Source organism: Rana temporaria, chromosome 1 (assembly GCF_905171775.1).
Source record: "Rana temporaria chromosome 1, aRanTem1.1, whole genome shotgun sequence".
In the NCBI taxonomy this organism is placed as follows: Eukaryota; Metazoa; Chordata; class Amphibia; order Anura; family Ranidae; genus Rana; species Rana temporaria.
This window is the reverse complement of record NC_053489.1, coordinates 386,002,414-386,022,392: the sequence shown is the minus strand read 5'-3', so window position 1 is coordinate 386,022,392 and position 19,979 is coordinate 386,002,414. Positions and strand designations below refer to the sequence as shown.

General features: G+C 43.2%; 1 protein-coding gene across 1 annotated transcript in view; it reads left to right on the top strand.

Annotated features, from left to right (window-relative positions):
• YJU2 (YJU2 splicing factor homolog) overlaps positions 1–19,979 on the top strand; it is a 134,610-nt gene that overhangs the window by 66,848 nt on the left and 47,783 nt on the right. Inside the window, exon 3 of the mRNA XM_040322540.1 lies at positions 18,808–18,952. Coding sequence (XP_040178474.1) covers positions 18,808–18,952 — 145 coding nt within the window. The remainder of the gene's footprint in view (positions 1–18,807; positions 18,953–19,979) is intronic.

The following is a 19,979-nucleotide window of genomic DNA, read 5'->3' as shown; positions in this document are numbered from 1 at the left end:
AGGAAGCACGGAGGTAAGGCAGGGGAAACTCCTGAAGGAGGATCGGGTAGGACTGCTAAGGAGCTGGAGCAGGTCTGTTATACTCTATTTACCTGTCTATTCTATGTGTTGGATTAAATAGAAGTATAAATGAAGCCTGCAGGCACGAGGACTTTCTACTACTGGAAAATGTAATACTACTACTATTCGTTACTATTCGTTTTTTTTGGTATTTTAACTGAAGGGGACTGTTCCTTGATATTAAGCACATAAAGCCTATAAAGCCTACTAAATTAGAGATGCACTAAGTGAGGGTCATCTGAGAACTGAGTGAGAAAAGAGCTCTGGTTACAAAGTTTAAACCCTCAAAGTTCCTCAAAACGGTGCTCTTAAACAGATACCTGGGTCTATGATTTCTGTGCTTAGTATGCTGAACAAATGCATGTTATACATCTAGTACAGATATGAAAATTAATGGTACGGTATGCAAATCAGCACCTGGGGTTATCTGAACTGTGAAATCTGAATTTTACTGCTTTTTTGTTGACTGTCTTTTTCTCTCTCTCTCTCAAAAGAGGAGAGAAAAAAAGGGGGGAAAAAGAAACCCTACGATACCCCTGATACTGGCTCGAAACATCATAGAAGAAAACTACAGATATATGTAAACAGGGGAGGTCAAGTTATTAAAAGGAAGATCTGAGGATTAGCGTAATTAACAAGAGGACCCCCAGATGAATCTGCGTCCTCTTAGTGATATTACATCCCAAATCATTAGCTCCCTCCCACTTTCTTAATTTTTTTTTTTTATTTTTTTTTTGTCCGCCGCATGTCCTCTTGCACTGTTACTACCTGATTTTTACCCTAACCCCCTGACTCGGCGACTTTTGTAGAGCCGGAGTGACTTGAACGTAAGGGGTGAGGGAAAAAATATACCCAATCGAAAACATTCGGAAATGTATATCATCTGTAAGTAATAAACCCCAAATAAGCCTTGCTCTCCAATACGAAAATAAAGACACGGAAAGGGCGTTCTCTTTAAAGCTTTAAAGCTGCCTAAATACAGGAGATTAGAAGAGGTGGTGGCTAAGCTGAAAGAAGGAAATAAATAAGGGGGAGAAATAGGGGGTCGAGCTGGGGAAGAGAATCAGAAGAGGGAGGCAAGCAATGCACAGAATGGCGAGTAGATCCACAAAAGGGGTCCCCCCGAAGACACCAAGCGATAAAATAGCAACAAGCTCCATCAGATCGTTTATGGTCAAAGACGATAGCCCACGAACACAGGGGGCTATAAAGCAACAACAGATGAATAGGGATAAAGAGAAGAAGAAAGAAAACAAGAAACCTCAGAATGGAGACTCAAGAGAAACATCAATAGAACTAAGAGAGGGGATGGCGGAGAGTGACCCAGAAAATAGTAGGACGGATGAACAGCGGGCATCAACACAGCCCATCCTAAAGGGAGAGATGGAAGAAATGTTGCTGAGATTGGAGAACGCGATCAAGGGAGAAATACAGACCCTACGGACAGATCTCGGACATTTACTTGCTAGAGTAGAGTCAGCAGAAGAGAAGATAGATCAGCAAGAAGTAGAATCTAACATTTTAAAAGAGCAACTGGAACAGATGCAACTCAAACAGACAAATTATGTACAGACTGGAGGACCAGGAAAACAGAAATCGGAGACAGAATCTGAGAATAAGATCTTTACCAGAGGAGAAAGGGGAGGAGCTTAAGATAATAATGCAGAAAATTTTCAACCCCCTACTGGAACGAGCGCTAGAAGAAACAATTGGGGTAGAAAGAGTGCACCGAGTGGGAAATCCTAAAAGAGCAGAGACAGAGCGTACCAGAGACATTATTGTAAGGTTCCAGCTATATGAAGACAAGGACAAGATTTGGAAGAAACTAAGGGGGGCACCCCCGTTAGTGTATAATGGACGAGAGCTCCAGATCTTTGCAGACCTGGCTCCCGATACATTGACAAGGAGGCGGCTCTTAAAACCACTTATAAATCAGCTTGTAAATCAGAAAATTAAATATAACTGGGGGTTCCCCGCCTGCCTAATAGCAACGAAGGAAGGGAGGTCCGCAGTATTGAGGTTTCCGGAAGACCTCAAAGATTTTTGTAGCAGATTAGAAATACAGACCCCTGACCTGTCCGGTTGGGAGTAGCGAATGGGCAGAAGTAGATAGAGAGGAAAAGATAAACAAAGATTTGAGAAAAAGAAAGGGGAAAAAAAAAAAAAAGGGGGGAAAAGAAAAGGGTAGAGAAAGGAAAAAAAATGCGGCCCGTACCGTACCCTAGATAGACGAGATAGACCCTCCACCCCCCTGACTCGAAGTGGTCAGGAGGAGAGAAGGCAATCCCAGACCCCACCTGGAGAGATTCGAACCAAGATATGTTAGTTGGTTCGGAGGCCATCAGATGGCCAAGAGGAGGGGGGGGGAGGAGGGAGGGGGGGAGGGAAGGGCAGGGGGGAGGAAGTTCTCTCTCACCAGGACAGCCAATAGGAAAAAACTCAAAGGAAAATTAGATGTCAGACTCGAAGATGAAAATAAGGAGGAAAAAAAGATGCCGGTAGTCAAATGTGTATCATATAACGTAAAAGGCCTCAATAGCCCGGCAAAGAGACATAAAATATTGAAAGAGTTGAAAAGATTAAGAACCGACATAGCCTTCTTACAAGAAACCCACCTCTCAATGAATTCAAATATTAGGCTATACTCCCAGGACCATCCAACATGGTACTATGGAGACACGGTCTCCAAGAGAGCGAGAGGAGTGGCGATTGGAATCGCCAAGGGAACGCGGTTTAAATTATCGAGTAGAATGACAGATCCAGAAGGGAGATTCCTGTTTTTAAAAGGGAGGATCGAAGAGATTGAATACACCCTTGTAAATATATACGCTCCGAACGATCGCCCTATAAAATACGTAGCTGAGATACTGGGGAAGTTAAAAGATTTTCGAACAGGAAAGGTAATATTGGGAGGAGACCTAAATTTCTGCATGGACCCAAAAATTGACAAGACACCACAGACACAGGAAATTAAGAATACACAGATAAGAAAGTTAAAAAAAAGCCTCCATGGAAACCAATTGGTGGATGTATGGAGAACTTTAAATCCCGAACAGAGAGACTACACGTTTTACTCACCGGTACATGGAAGCTATTCCCGGATCGACTACTTTTTAGTAGATCATAACACCCTAGAAATGGTAGTTGAAACAAAAATTGAATCGATCACAGTATCCGACCATGCTCCAATTAGCATATCCCTGAAAATAGAGGGAAACCAGAAGCCAAGACAAATCTGGAGACTCAATGAGGAGCTATTGATGGAGGAATCCAGCTTAACGAGGATAAAAAAAGATCTTGAAGAATACTTTAGGCTAAACGACATAGAGGGAATATCGACAGCAACAATATGGGACGCACACAAAGCGGTAATAAGAGGGACCCTAATATCGGAAGGAGCAAGGAAAAAAAAAGAAAAAAGCCGCAAAAAGGACGAGTTAATCACGGAAATATTCAAATTAGAACAGAAACACAAAATAACGGGAATGAAACAAGAACTATACCAGGACTTGGTGAATAAACGAAATGAACTTAAAGAACTTATGAACCAGGAAACAAGAAGAGAGTTCAACCTCATCGCAAAGGAAAGATACAAATGGGGAAATAAAACACATAAACACTTAGCCAGGATGGTTCAGAAGAAGAAAACAAGGAACTATATAGAGAAGATCAAAAAAGAAAACGGGCAGGAGGCACATACAACAAAAGATATTGCTGAAACCTTTAGAGCATATTATGAAAAGCTATATGCAGTCGAACAGACAATTCGATCAGAGGAGGAGAAAAAAGATAAGACCTCAGAATTCCTTAATGCAGCTGGACTGACAATAATGAACCAAAATGACAGCTTGACGATGGACAGACCAATTACAGAAAAAGAAATTCAAACAGCCTTGATAGGATGTGCGTCGGGTAAAAGTCCAGGGCCAGACGGCTTTACGGCCATATATTATAAAAAATGTAAGGAGATTCTCCTGCCAGTACTGTGCAGATATTTCAATGGCCTAGGAGGAGACTTTGGCATGAGCAGAGAAGCCCTAGAGGCAATCATTACAGTCATACCAAAGGAAGGCAAAGATATCAAAAGCTGCTCCGGGTATAGACCGATCTCTCTCCTGAATACCGATACGAAATTGTTTGCGAAAATATTGGCAGAGAGAATCAAACAGAATATGGTAGAACTGATCCACCCCGACCAGACAGGTTTTGTCCAGGGAAGGGAGGGAAGAGACAATGGCGTCAGAGCCCTTCTGATTCTTCAAAAAATAAAAGAAAATGGATCCCCAGGTCTATTCCTGTCGATAGACGCGGAAAAAGCGTTCGACAGGGTAGACTGGGGATTCATGATACAAACCTTGGACAAAATGGGTTTCGGACTGAGGATGTTAGAATGGATCAAGACTCTCTACCGATCCCCAACGGCCAAGATAAAAGTAAATGGTAGCCTCTCAGAATCCTTTATAATGAAGAACGGAACAAGGCAGGGATGTCCTATATCCCCCCTTTTGTTCGTCTTGTCTCTTGAACCTTTCCTGGCTAAGATCCGTAAAAACGTAGACATTGAAGGAGTGAAGACAGAGGAGGAGGAACACAAGCTATCAGCATTTGCAGATGACGTACTTTTTTACTTGGTGAACCCCATAACATCAATCCCAAAGCTGCTGATCTTATGTAAGCAATATGGGGAAATTTCAAACTTTAAATTAAATGTCACAAAAACAGAAATATTAAACGTAAATATAAATAGGATAGAGGAAAGACTATTAAGATCAACTTTTCAATTCCCCTGGATGAGGGAAATTAAATATTTAGGAATTCGACTAGCAAGTACTATAAAAAAAATATACGAAACTAATTACATACCTCTCCTGGATGAAATAAAGGCAGAAATAAAAAGGGTAAAAAATAGACCCATATCCTGGATAGGGCGAATAAATTTCTGTAAAATGGTCCTACTACCCAAAATTGTATATAAATTCCAAATGATCCCTATTGCTCTACCAAGATTTATGCTTAACACACTGAAAAAAATAATCATGAATTATATATGGAACTACAAGAAGCACCGAATCTCCTTACAGACTCTGAAACAACCTAAGTCCAAGGGAGGGCTCGCAGTACCGGACATTAAAAAATACTATGAGGCGGTCATAATATCGAGAGTGGTGGAGTGGGCCAGGGTCAACAAAGAAAAAAGGTGGGTCGGTCTGGAGAACACACTATCAAAGGTGAAGCTTGAAGCTATAATATGGAATCCCCCCCAATTTAGAGAATTAAGCACGGAAACACATGAGATTACTAAAAATGCACTTAAAGTATGGAACACGGTCTATAAAAAAACAGAGAAGGACTTTAACTCACCCCTTATAGCACTGAAAAATAACGATTATTTCGCACCGGGGAAAACACAAGTGGGGGGAAATTGGATAAAGAAAGACACGGCACAATTAAGGGACATAATTAAAGACGGACACTTGATAACACTTTTAGAACTAAAACAAAAAAAAAGTTTGATGGAAATCGACGATTGGAGGTATCAACAGCTTAGTCATTTTGTGCAAAAGTTAACACCTCCACTGAGATCAGGTGACCAGCTAACGGAGATGGAAAAATTATGCTCTACAGAGACCTCTAAAGGCACCATCTCAAAGGTGTACAGGATCTTGGTGGAGAATGGTGAGCGGGAGATACCACCATTCATTGAAAAATGGGAAAGGGAACTTGGAATACACCAGGATAGGACCCAACTAAAGAAAATGTTGAAACTGGTACACTCCTCCGCGGTAGATAGCCAAACCGCTGAAATGAACTATAAATGTATTGCTAGATGGTACATAACACCGAACAAATTACATAAATTCAAAGAAGACCAATCAGGACACTGCTGGAGGGGATGCGAGACCCCAGGAACCATGGCCCACCTTTGGTGGGAATGCCCCAAAATAAAGAGATTCTGGTAGAAGATATTGGAACTTATAGAAGCAATCACAAAAAGTAAAATAAAGAAGGACCCATGGACCATTCTCTTTCACGGAGGGGAAGAAGGGATCAAAAAATACAAGGACTCCCTGGTACCGCATTTGTTAAACGCGGCAAAGAAGCCAATTCCTAGAAAATGGCAAGAGATAGAATGCCCCATGATATGGGAATGGATTGACGCGGTGGAACAAACATACTCGATGGAAGAACTAAGGGAAGGCATAGAAGGGAATAACAAGGGTCAAAGCAAGAAATGGGATGGTTGGAGAGTTTTTAAGAGGTCTTGGAGCTATGTCGAAAATCTAAGGGCTGACACTTGAGATTCCGGAAGAGATAGATAAAGAGGCTGAGCGTGGTGAGAGGGAAGATCTGGGGATGGGAGGGAAGGGGAACAAAAATGGGAAAAGAAGATAGCATATTTTGAACTTTGTTAAAATAAACACATAAAAATTATACTACAACAAATTATTAATTTAAAAAAAAAAAAAAAAAAAAAAAGAAAATAAGAAATATACAAAAAAAAAAAAAAAAGAGCAAGATAAAATTTCACCTTTACTAATGATGCGAAGCCAAAATGGAGACGCTAAAGGGCCGGTGAGAAAACTTGTGCGCTCCAGGTAAAACTCTACTAGGTGGAGTCTGAAGTAAAGGAAAACAGAAAAAAAAAAAAAAAAAAAAAACATTTTTTTTCTCAGTCTAGGCGATATGTATTCTTCTACATATTTTTGGTAAAAAAAAAATCGCAAGAAGCGTCTGGTTTGCGCAAAAGTTATTGCGCTTACAAAATAGGGGACAGAATTATTATTTTTTATTATTTTTTTTTACTACTAATGGCGGCGATCAGCATTTTTTTCGTGACTGCGACATTATGGCGGACACATCGGACACTTTTGACACATTTTTGGCGCCATTCACATTTATACATCGATCAGTGCTATAAATATGCACTAATTACTGTATAAATGTGACTGGCATTGAAGGGGTTAACACTGGGGAGCGGGGAAGGGGTTAAATGTGTTTCCCTAAATTGTGTTCTAACTGTGTGTGGAGGGGGGTGACTGGGGGAGGTGACCGATCTATGTACAAGGGACACAGATCGGTCTCCTCTCTCCCCTGACAGGACAGAGCTCCACGTCTTGTCCCTGTAGCCGCCGATCCCGAGTGCTTGGCGGACATCACGGCCGCCAGGCACTCGCATCGGTATCTCAGCGATGCGGCGAGCGCGCCGCCGCCGGATGCGCGCGCAGGCCGTAAAAACACGGCCAGTTAGAGACTCAGTGGTTAAAAAGCCCTGTGATGAGCACAGGTGTTTATGATTATACTTCAGCGAGTAGTTAGACGCTGACTGATTGGTGATCCTTACCCACCTGTAACAGTTTTGCTTTTTATGCTGTATCTGTGCCATAGGAGGCTTTTCCTGTTTAACCACTTGCCCACCGGGCCTATTCTGGCACTTCTCTCCTTCATGTAAAAATCAAAATTTTTTTGCTAGAAAATTAATCAGAACCCCCAAACATTATATAATTTTTTTAGCAGACATCCTAGGGAATAAAATGGCAGTCATTGCAATACTTTTTGTCACACCGTATTTGCGCAGTGGTCTTACAAGCGCACTTTTTTTTGGAAAAAAAAACACTTTTTTGAATTAAATAAGACAACAATAAATTTTGCCCAATTTTTTTATATATTGTGAAAGATAATGTTACGCCGAGTAAAATGATACTCAACATGTCACGCTTAAAAATTGCGCCCGCTCGTGGCATGGCGTCAAACTTTTACCCTTAAAAATCTCGATAGGCGACGTTTAAAAAATTCTACAGGTTGCATTTTTTGAGTTACAGAATTTTTGCTCTCGCTCTAACGATCGCGGCGATACCTCACTTGTGTGGTTTGAACACAGTTTTCATATGCGGGCGCTACTCACGTATGCGTTCGCTTCTGTGCGCGAGCTCGTCGGGACGGGGCGCTTTAAATAAAAATGTTTTTGTTTTTTTATTTATTTTTATTTAGTTTATAATATTTTACACTGAAATAAAAAAAAAAAATTGATCACTTTTATTCCTATTACAAGGAATGTAAACATCCCTTGTAATAGAAAAAAGCATGACAGGTCCTCTTAAATATGAGATCTGGGGTCAAAAAGACCTCGCATCTCATATTTAGACTCAAATGCAAAGAAAGAAAAAAAAATTGAAACTTTTTTTTCAAATGACGTTTTGACGTCACTTCCGCCCAGCAGAGCTATGGGGACGGGTGGGGGCGATTTTTCCCTCACTTGCATCCCCACACAGCTGCCGAACAGACCCGATCTCCGTCGCTACCGACGGCTCCGGTAAGCGGCGGAGGGCGCGGGAGAGCGGTGGGAGGGGGGGGGCCCTCTCCCGCCACCGATAACGGCGAACTTGCAGCGAATCCGCCACGGAGACCACCGTTATCATTCACAGAACCGCCCACTGAAGAGTTGGATACCTCGGTTGTGGCAGCAGCTGCTGCCGTTACCGAGATATCTCTCTTCAAAACATGACGTATTTTGACTATGGGTGGTGGGCAAGTGGTTAAACACAGGTCCCTGCAGATGCCGCACAGTTACCTCACAGTTCTTTTCCTCTCACACGCTGTGTGCTGAGAGCGGACAGCAGCGCAGGGCAGTCTCCTCCTGAGGTGAGTCCCCTGGTTACCCCTGGTCAGCGCAGCAAGTGGGTGAGAGGCCCTGAATAAGGCTCTAGGAGCTTATTCAGGTAGCAGAGCGCAGATGTATGTGAATCCAGGCCTATGTGTGTGTATTATTTAGGGGCAACCCTCCCATGCCGTCAAAGGCCCAGCTGGGGGACTAATCCGTCCCTGGGTGCGTAAGCCGATCACGCCGGCACCCAAATCCTGCCAATGTATGTAGCTTTCCCTCTATGTCTCTAGGTGGGAGGGGCGGCTTGCAGGTTCACAATTCGGTGAATCCTCCCTGCTCTCCGACCAGTGGGTCTGCGAGGTGGTCTCTTCGGAGTACCATTGATACAAAAAAGATTCACTGGCGTTCTATGGGTTAACACTATAGTCCAATATAATATTTAAGACCCTCGTATGGGCTGTAAACGATCCGTGCTGCAGAAATCCAGGTACCTAGAAGCACCACCAAAATACAGTTACAACAAAAAGGAATTCTGCGCTCATAAAGGTTTACCATTCTAATTCTATGGGTAATGTACTCCAATTACAATCAGCACGGTTGTTTTCTATGAATGCAGCTGGAAACAAAATTGCAAAATTTTAACCCTTGAAGCCCTGAAAGATTGTGTGTGTTTTCACGCAGGCACTGGGAACATTTTTTTGCGTTGTGCTGTATACATTTGTTTATCTTTTCTACATAAAGAACTGGTTCTTCCGAACAAACTGAGATCTACTGAATGTTATTCCTCACAAACATTATGTGGAATTAGAATGGTAAACCTTTATGAGCGCAGAATTCCTTTTTGTTGTAACTGTCTTCGGAGTACCAGATAGGGTTTCCTCCTATCCACAGAACAAAGTTCTTTCCTCGTGTCTTCCTCTCCCGGCCTGTCGGTCTGCCTTGGGCAGTGTGGGATTTGCTAAGCTGCGGGGTAATTTTACCTTTTCTGCAGGACGAGAGGTTTGGGGTTTTCTATGGGCCTCAGGCCCTAAATACCTTTTGTGAACGTCGGGTAGTTCCACATGGAATCCATTTGTTCGGTGGTAGCTGCGCTCCATCCGGGGGATGTCCTGACGTCCTCGGACATCAGGGGTGCATACATGCATGTCCCGTTTTGCACATTTCAGTGTTTTTTTCTGTGCTTCGTGATGAGAGAGGGTCTCTGTCAGCCTGTGGCCCTCCCTTTTGATCTGGCGTGAGCACCATGGGTTTTCAGCTAGGAGCTTGCACTTATCCTAACTTTGTTGGGACAGCGAGGCTTTGCCTCATTGGCTACTTGGACGACTTTCTTCTGAGAGCAGCGTCTGTTTCCGATCTAGTGGATGTGTTATTCCCATTCAGACCCTCCGAAGATTCGGGTGGGTGTTAAACATTTAGGCCAGAAGGTGTAGCTCAGTGACAGCAAGCCTGCCCTCCATGTGTGTCGACCCAGGGTTCAAATCCTCGGCATGCTAGGTTCTTACTCCGCGTTGGAGTATCTAGTGTTGATCCAGACTCCTCGGTGGCGAAGGTCCTTCTTCCCCTGGAGAAATTGCAGACTCTTCAGTCTGCGGTGAAGGTATTGGCATCACGCAATCGGTCTTCTCTCCGGGCGCCTGCTGGTTCCTTCAAGGCGGTACTGTATGCCCAGTTCCACACTCTGGTTTTCCAGGGGAAATACTGTCCAGGTGGTAAAAATCTCTTGTCTCTGAAATCATCAGATTCCGGTGCGCCACCTAGTCAGTCTCTCTGAGTTGGTGACAGAGATCCCTGACTCTTCGGTCCGGGAAGTTGTTTTTTCATTCCAGTGGTCGGTGTTTACGACAGATGCCAGCTCATGGTTTGTGAACCTGGGGGGTTCACAAAACTGGGGGGTCCAGTCGGCCCTAAGTCGCTGGACTTGCGTGGACCTACGGCCACACCTCCCTGAATGTGTCTAGTCTCGGTAGCTACCCAGGGTCGGGCCTGGCTGGTGCCTGGGTGGGAGACCGCCTGGGAAAAGCAGGTGCTGTCTACTGTTCATTGTCCTACTATTTTAGGCGATCAGGCTATGCTTCTCCTCGTGGTCGACCGATCTGGTTTCAGCCGGACAACGTCACGGCCGTGACTTTGGTCTCATCAGGTATACCGGCAGGCAGACTACTGGAGTCGCCAGATGCTGGACCAGGGCGACTGGTCTTTGTGCTTGGGGTGTTTCGGCTCCCTTGCAGGAGGTGAGCCTCACAGGGCATGGATCTCCTGGCCGCTCGTCTCCGCCGCAAGGGTGTCAAAGTTGGTGGCCAGGTCTAGTGATCTGGTACAGACGCGTCAGTCGCGCTGGTGGCCCTGTGGGGTCTGTATCGGCGACTTTTTGCCATTCCTCCATGGTAGTTGCTACCTCGGCTGCTCCACAGAGTGGAGGCTGAGGAGATCCCGATGATTCTAATCGCTCCAGATTGACTTTGGCGTCCTTGGTACGCCGATATCGGGCGCCTGGTAGCGGAGGTCCCCTGACGGTTGCCAGGGGAGGAGGTCCCTCTGTCTCGAGGTCCCATACTTCCTCCTTTTGTACAGTCACTGACTTGCTCAACATGGTTATTGGAAGCCAGACTTTAGGTGACCGGGGTCTGTCTGACTCGGTCATCTCAGCAATGCTGAGGGCACCGTAGTCTTCTTCCGGAGGATCTACCGTCGCACCTGGCAGGCCTACATCTCTTGGTGCGAAGGGATGGAGTGACGTACTCGGTGTCCAGGGTCCTGCTGTTTTTAAAGCTTGGAGTGGATCTAAAAATTGCTTAAAGCACCGTTTGGGGGCAGATTTCAGCCTTGGCTGTGTTCTTTCAGTGGCCTTTTTACGGCCCGTTTCCTGGTGGGTCCCCTTTTTGTGTGCAGGGGGTTTGTCATATACTTTCCTCTCTTGGCCCATCTCTTCCCCCATGAGTTTTGACTCTGGTGCTCTCGGTTCTTCAGGAACCTTCCTTTTGGAAACATCAGAGAGATTTTCTCTTGACACTATCTCAGAAGGTGGCCCCTTTAGTGGCCTTTACCTCTGTTAGAGGGGTTTCTGAGTTGGTGGTCTTGTCTTGCAAGCCACCATGCTTGATCCTCCATAAGAATTAGGTGATGGTGCGCTGCGGGCAGGAGGTTTCGGCCTTTCATACTTTAGGCGTGGTATGCGCTTTGCGGGTATACCAGCCTACTACGGCTCTGTTTCAGAGTTCTGACTCTTTTGTGTCTGTGTCTGGTCCACAAAAGGGCCTGGCGGTCTCGTCGACCACCATTTCTCGGTGGATCAGGCAGGCCGTCATACAGGCCTATGCTCCTAAGGGGCGGGGCCCCCTTTCTGGTCACGGCACTTTCGACCAGGGCAATTGGTGCTTCCTGGGTTTTTTTCCGACATCATGCGTCGGTCTCACAGGTGTGTGAGGCGGCGACTTGCTCGTCCGTTCGCGCTTTTTCCAGAATTTACATGGTTGCTGTGAGTGCATCTTAGGTTGTTTTTTTCAGCCGCTAGTTTTTGCCGTCGGCTGTTTAAAGTTGCACCTTCTCCGTTGAGCTCTGCTTGTTTTGGGGTGAAGTTTTTAAATTGGTTTTACTGATATATTTCCCACCCCTCGTTTTTGACACTGCTTGGGGACATCCCACTTGTCAAAATTTAAGGAGCTGTGTCCGTCCATGGACGATAAGAGAAAATAGGATTTTTTTGTACTCGCCGTAAAATCCTATTCTCTGAAGTCCATGGATGGACACGGCTCCCACCCCTCCTTTTTTAGGTTTGTACTGCTTGTTACGAACTGAGGCTGCATGCTACATTGAGGAGGGTTACGTCTGGAGTGACCGCCCCCTGGGCGGGGCTGTTCAACTCTGTTAATGTAACATGTATTTAACTATTTAATATGTTTGTCTAGTCCTCTCCTGTAAACAGGGAACATAACCCACTTGTCAAGATTTAAGGAGCTGTGTCGGTCCATGGACTTCAGAGAAAAGGATTTTACGGTAAAACACAAACACTCCTTGACGAAGTCACATCGGGTTAAGCCGAGCGCGAGCCAGATGTGCTGCCTTATGTTAACTGCATTAGAAGTTACGCTACAGTCGAGAAGTCAGAAACAAACTAAACCGAGTGTCTGCTTCAGTCCACCACACCCAGTTGAATAATAACGGAAAGAGAGCTGCAGCAGCACCTTCGCGATTGGAGAATACACGCACAGGACTCTTTAGCCCAGCTGGGGTCTTTTGTATCGGCACAATCACTGGTGCCACTGCCTGCCAGTGCCTGCAGTGCCAGCCTGGTCACGGTCGTTGTGTTTGTTGGATTTTCGAATTGAATTTCAGTCCAGACAACTATATTTTCAAGGACATTCAGAAGAACTGGGAGGCATACATCTCGTCTGTTCACGATCGCAAGATAAAACACAAACGCTCCTTGACGAAGTCACATCGGGTATACTGAGCACGAGCCAGATGTGCTGCCTTTCAGTGCCTTATGTTAACTGCATCAGAACAGCAGAAGTTGCACTACAGTCGAAGTCAGAAACAAACTAAACCGAGTAGAATGAGTGAGGCAGAGGCCAGCGGTGCAGAGTCTACCGCAGACAGCGCAGAGGCAGAGCAATGCGCAAGTGAGCCTGATAAAACCAGATGATGACACTCAGCAAACTACTGCAAGCAATGTTTAGCCGTTGTTTGTGCACCAAAGGGTAACACCACCAATCACCTGAAACGTAATCACATCCAACAATATGAGACGGTACGGAAAAACCAAACCGACGCTCACACTAAATCCAAAAGTACCTGCAACCAGACAAAACAAACGTCAAACCAACATTATTTAATGCAACACCATACCCAACACACACACTCAGGCGCAAAGAAATAACATAAGCTATCACATTTGACCTGGCTAAAGACATGGCTCCCGTGACCACTGTTGAAAGAGGGGTTTAAAAAACTAATTCAAACCCTTGATAAGCACTTTCAAGTACCCTCTCGTACTTATTTTTCACATGTTGCAATCCCTGGTCTGTACGTCAAATGTCGTGAAACAGTTGCAACAGAATTGCGAGATGTACTTAATTTTACAGCAACTTCAGATTTATGGTCCAGCAGAGCAATCGAACCATACTTGAGCTTAACAATCCATTTATGATGATTTTGAGATGACAAGTCGGTGCCTACAAACTGGGTTTTTCCCTGAGGACCACACTGGCGAAGCTTTGGCGCATGGATTAAAGGATGCTCTCATCAACTGGAAATTGGAGGAGAAGAATCTTTTGTGTGCATCACTACAGACAACGGAAGCAACATTGTAAAGGCCATATCTATCAATCACTGGACACGAATACAGTGTTTTGGCCATAGGCTTCATCTTGCAATAGAGAATGCAATGAAAGACCCACGAATTGAGCGTGCTATGGGTTTGTGTAAAAAGCTTGTCTGTGTTTTAGCTACAGTTGGAGGAGGAAGAGGGAGCATTCTGCGGCACGAAAACAACTCTGTTTACCAGACCACAAGCTCAAGACAGAGTGCCCAACAAGGTGGGGCTCTAGGCAGGCTATGGTGAGGAGGATACTTGAGCAGCAAGCTGCCATCACCCATGTCCTCTCTTCTGACCGCAAGGCTAGGCACCTCTTGCCAACATGGCAAGACCTAGAGGTCCTGGAGGCTTTGGACAAGACCCTCACCCCACTGGCAGACTTCACAGATGCTCTTTCAGGAGAGCAGTATGTCAGTGTCTCTTCTGTGAAACCTGCTCTGCACCTATTTAAGTCTTCTGTTTTGGCTGTTAAGGAAGATGACTCTGATAAGAGGAGATGTCAAAGCTAACAGTTAAGGAAAGCCCCCCTACTACTAGTACAGCTACTAGTGGTCATGCAAAGAAGGCTCGAAAGAGCTTGGGTAGCTTTTTCAAATCGGCACAAAGTGAAGGGGCACCAGATCCAGCCTCAGGCTCAGCCTCTCAGCAACAACAATCAGAAAGCTTGTCCTTGGAGCTACACACTTATCTGTTCTTAGGCAACATTGACAGTGAAGATGATCCATTAGTCTGGTGGAAGTTTCACAAGGAGCAGTATCCGAGATTGTCTGCACTGGCCAGAAAATATCTTTGCATTCCTGCAACCAGTTCCCCTTCTGAAAGGGTTTTTAGCACAGGGGGCAACATTTTCACTTGTCGCCGTTCTGCACTGAAGCCACAAAATGTGGATAGGCTTGTGTTTCTAGCTAAAAATCTTTAAATCTGTTTATCTTTCTTTATGTGATATACCTGAATGTAATTGTAATTTCTTTATTTCACAACATTGTTTTTCATTACATTCATTCATTGTCAACTCTTGAAAATTTGTTTGCTTGAAGCCAGAGTTCAGTAATATGGCTTATTTTAGAACAAAGGACTGTTCCCCAATCCCCCCTTGGATGGGACTTTTAAGGCCAAAACACTGAAGTGCGTCAGAAATTGATTTATTTCTACATAAAAAGATAGATCAGACATTGACAAAAATGATCAATGGTTAAGGCAATAACCACTATATTATGTGGTATAATAATACATGTGACAAAAAAGGCAAAACAAATTATGCTTTTTAACCACTTCCAGACCTTAGGTGTTTTTCAGATTCGGTGTTTGCAAGACTAAAACATTTTTTTCTGCTAGAAAATTACTTAAAACCCCCAAACATTATATATTTTTTTTTTCTAACACCCTAGAGAATAAAATAGTGGTCATTCCAATACTTTTTGTCACACCGTATTTGCGCAGCGGTCTTACAAGCGCACTTTTTTTGGAAAAAATTCACTTTTTTGAATTAAAAAATAAGACAACAATAAATTTGGCCCAATTGTTTTATATATTTTGAAAGATAATGTTACGCCGAGTAAAATGATGCCCAACATGTCACGCTTAAAAATTGCGCCCGCTCGTGGCATGGCGTCAAACTTTTACCCTTAAAAATCTTGATAGGCGACGTTTAAAAAATTCTACAGGTTGCATTTTTTGAGTTACAGAGTAGGCCTAAGGCTAAAATTATTGCTCTCGCTCTAACGATCGCGGCGATACCTCACTTGTGTGGTTTGAATACCGTTTTCATATGTCGGCGCTACTCGCGTATGCGTTCGCTTCTACGCGCGAGCTCGTCGGGACGGGGCGCTTTAAAAAAATTATTTTTTGCTTTTCGCATTTATTTTTATTTATTTTAGAATTTTTAACACTGAAAAAAAAAAAAAAAAAAAAATTATCACTTTTATTCCTATTACAAGGAATGTAAACATCCCTTGTAATAGAAAAAAGCATGACAGGTCCTCTTAAATATGAGATCTGGGGTCAACAAGACCTCAGATCTCATATTTGGGCTTAAATGCAAAAAATAGAAAAAAAATAAAAAATGTCATTTTTTCAAATGACCAAAAAAAAATTTGTCTCTTTAAGAGGCTGGGCGGGACTGACGTTTTGACGTCACTTCCGCCCAGGCGAGCTATGGGGACGGGCGAAGGAGATTTTTCCTTCAGTCCCGTCCCCAGTCACCAGCGACAGCATCCGATCGCCTCCGCCGCTACCGACGGCTCCGGTAAGCGGCGGAGGGCACGGGAGAGCGGCGGGAGGGGGGGGGGGCCCCTCTCCCGCCACCGATAACGGCGATCTCGCGGTGAATCCGCCGCGGAGACCGCCATTATCGGATTCCAGACCGCGCACACTAAAGATGGATACCTCGGTTGTGACAGCAGCTGCTGCCGTTACCGAGATATCCGTCTTTAAAAATAGGACGTACATCGTCGTGCGCAGGTCTGGAAGTGGTTAACCATTGTATATGTGATCTAGTTTTATGTAAAAATAAATCTATTTTCTCTGTTTGTGGCCTTAAAATTCCCATCCAAGGGGAAAGGAACAGTCCTTTGTTCTATACAATCCAGGGATGTGGCCAGTAGTACAACTACTTTCACAACCTTGGGTAGCTTTTTCAAAGCAGCACAAAGTGAAGGGGCACCAGTTCCAGCCTCAGGCTCACAGCAACAATCCGAAAGCTTGTCCTTGGATTTACACGCTTATCTGTTCTTAGGCAACACTGACAGTAAAGATTCTCTGTTACCTGAATGTTTTTTTAAGCAATTGTAATTTCTTTATTTCACATTGTTTTTCATTACATTGTAATTTCTTTAAAATGTGTTTGCTTGAAGCCAGAGTTCAGTATTATGGCTTATTTTAGAACAAAGGACTGTTCCCCAATCCCCCTTGGATGGGACTTTTATGGCCACAAATACTGAAGTGTGTTAAATCAATTTTTTTATTTTTACATAAAAAGATAGATCACACAACAATGATCAATGCTTAAAGCGGTGGTTCACCCTCCTTAACAACAGTGCAGCATTACATTCGGCATCATAGCGCGAGCTACAGTATGCCGGTCTTACATTTTTTATCTCCGTACTCACTGTGCTATTGTACATTCAAGATTCCGACTCCCGCGGGGAATGGGCGTGCCTATGGAGAGGGAGGATGATTGACGGCCGGCTCTGGCACGTCACGCTCCCCGAAGACAGCCGGAGTAGGTCTCGGCTCTTCACGGCGCCTGCGCACAGGCTATGCGCAGGCGCCGTGAAGAGCCAATCCTATTTCGGCTATTTCCGGAGAAGCGTGACGTGCCAGGGCCGGCCGTCAATCACCTTCTCTCACCATAGGAATGCCCATTCCCCGGAATCTTCAATGTGGAATAGCACAGTGAGTACGGGGATAAAAAATGTAAGCCGAATGTAATGCTAGAATACATTTTTTTTTTTTTTTTTTTTTTTAATAGGGTGAACCCCCGCTTTAAGGCATACACCACTAGATGTGGTATAATACATGTGACAAACAAAGCAAAACAAATTATGCTTTTTAACCATTAATCATTGTATGTGATCTATCTTTATGTAAAAATAAATCAATTTTCTAACGCACTTCAGTGTTTGTGGCCTTAAAAGTCCCATCCAAGGGGGAACAGCCTTTTGTTTGTTCTATACAATCCAGAGATGTGGCCACTACATTCACATTCATGTGTTACCCAGTGTCATATTGATGATCTCCCTTTTCTATATGGCTTATTTTATTGCCATTTCGGTTTGATAACCTAATGTTCAGAGATTGTACATTTTTCTAATAAAAACGTTTTTTGAGAATCGTGATCTACATTCTAAGCAAAAGAATCGTAATTCTCATTTTTCCCAGAATCGTGCAGCTCTAGTAATCAGTGCATTTTTATAGCACTGATCGCTGTAAAAATGGCAATGGTCCCAAAAATGTGTCAAAAGTGTCCGATGTGTCCGCCATAAAGCTGCAGTCACAATAAAAATCGCAGATCGCCATTACTAGTAAGAAAAAAAAAATGTTAATAAAAATGCCATAAAACTATCCCCTATTTTGTAGATGCTATAACTTTTTTGCGCAAACCAATCAAACCCTTATTGCGAAAATATGTAGATGAATACGTATCGGCCTAAACTGAGGAAAAATTTTTTTTTTAGATATATTTTTGGGGGATATTGTAGCAAAAAGTCATAAATATTGAATTTTTTTTCAAAATTGTCGCTCTATTTTTGTTTATAGTGCAAAAAATAAAAAACGCAGAGGTAATCAAATACCACCAAAAGAAAGCTCTATTTGTGAGAAAAAAAAGGACGTTGATTTTGTTTGGATACAGAAGAGCACGACCGCGCAATTGTCAGTTAAAGCGAAGCAGTGCCAAATCGCAAAAAGTGGCCTGGTCTTTGGCCAGCGAAATGGTCCGGGGCTGAAGCGGTTAATGGCTGTGTTGAGTTATTTTGAGGGGACAACAAATGTATACTGTACAAGCACTACTTTAAATTGTAGAAAAGTGTAATTTCTTCAGTGTTGTCACATGAAAAGATATAATAAAATATTTACAAAAATGTAAGGGGTGTACTTACTTTTGTGAGATACTGTACATCTTAGTCTCCCTTTGATTTTAGTGGCCGAATCGTTGTGGAATATTTTTTTGAAAGGGAGTTATTGTTACGTTTAATTTTCATACATTTGAAGTTTGAACACTACCACACTTTTCATAAATTGGAAAATATATATATTGTGATATACCTTTTTAAATTATTGGAAATCTCTGAGATACATGTGCCTTTTTTTTGTTTCTTTATGATTTTAACAGGTGTAAAACATGTGGAGAGTATATCTATAAAGGAAAGAAGTTTAATGCAAGGAAAGAAACTGTGCAGAGTGAGCAGTATTTGGGACTCCCAATCTTTCGCTTTTACATCAAGTGTACACGCTGTTTAGCTGAAATCACGTTTAAGGTTTGAATAGAAACTATTCTAATTGCTATAAATGCACATTTATTTTTCTGTTACACAAAATGTAAAACATTTATATTTACTGTATGACGCTACAAAATATATACTGTGTGTGTGTGTGTGTGTGTGTGTGTGTATGTATATAATATAAATATACAGTGGATAGAAGAGTCCACACACCCCTGTTAAAATGTCAGGTTTTTGTAATGTAAAAAAATTAGACAAAGGAATAATTTCAGAACTTTTTTCACCTTTTTAATGTGATCTATAAACTGTACAACTCAATTGAAAAACAAACTAAAATCTTATGGGGGGGGGGGGGGGGGAGATGAAGTAAAAAAATAAGATAAAGTAGTTGCATAAGTGTGCACAACTTCTTATAACTGGGGATGTAGCTGTGTTCAGAATTAAGCAATCCCATTCAAACTCCTGTTAAATAGAAGTACACGCCTGCCATTCTATAAAGTGCCTCTGATTAACTCCTAAAAAAAGTTCAGCTGTTCTAGTAGGTCTTTCCTGACATTTTCTTAGTCACATTCTACAGCAAAAGCCATGGGCTGCAGAGAGCTTCCAAAGCATCAGAGGGATCTCATTGTTAAAAGGTATCAGTCAGGAGAAGGGTACAAAAGAATTTCCAAGGCAGTAGATATAACATGGAACACAGTGAAGACAGTCACCATCAAGTGGAGAATATTATGGCACAACAGTGACATTACCAAGAACTGGAAGTCCCTCCAAACCTGATGGAAAACTGGTCAGGGAGGCTGCCAAAAGGCCTACAGCAACATTAAAGGAGCTGCAGGAATATCTGGCAAGTACTGGCTGTGTGGTGCATGTGACAAGTCTCTTCGTATGTTTAGAAAATAAAAAACGAACCTTTACAACCCCTTTAAATCAAGCCCACAAGCAGAAGTGAGGGGGAATTTGCAAATCTTTCTTGTTTTGGCTCAACCTATGTATTTATGGTGCGAATGCACTCAGTATGGTCTGCAACAACATATTCTCGCCCCCCCCCCAATAATATACACTA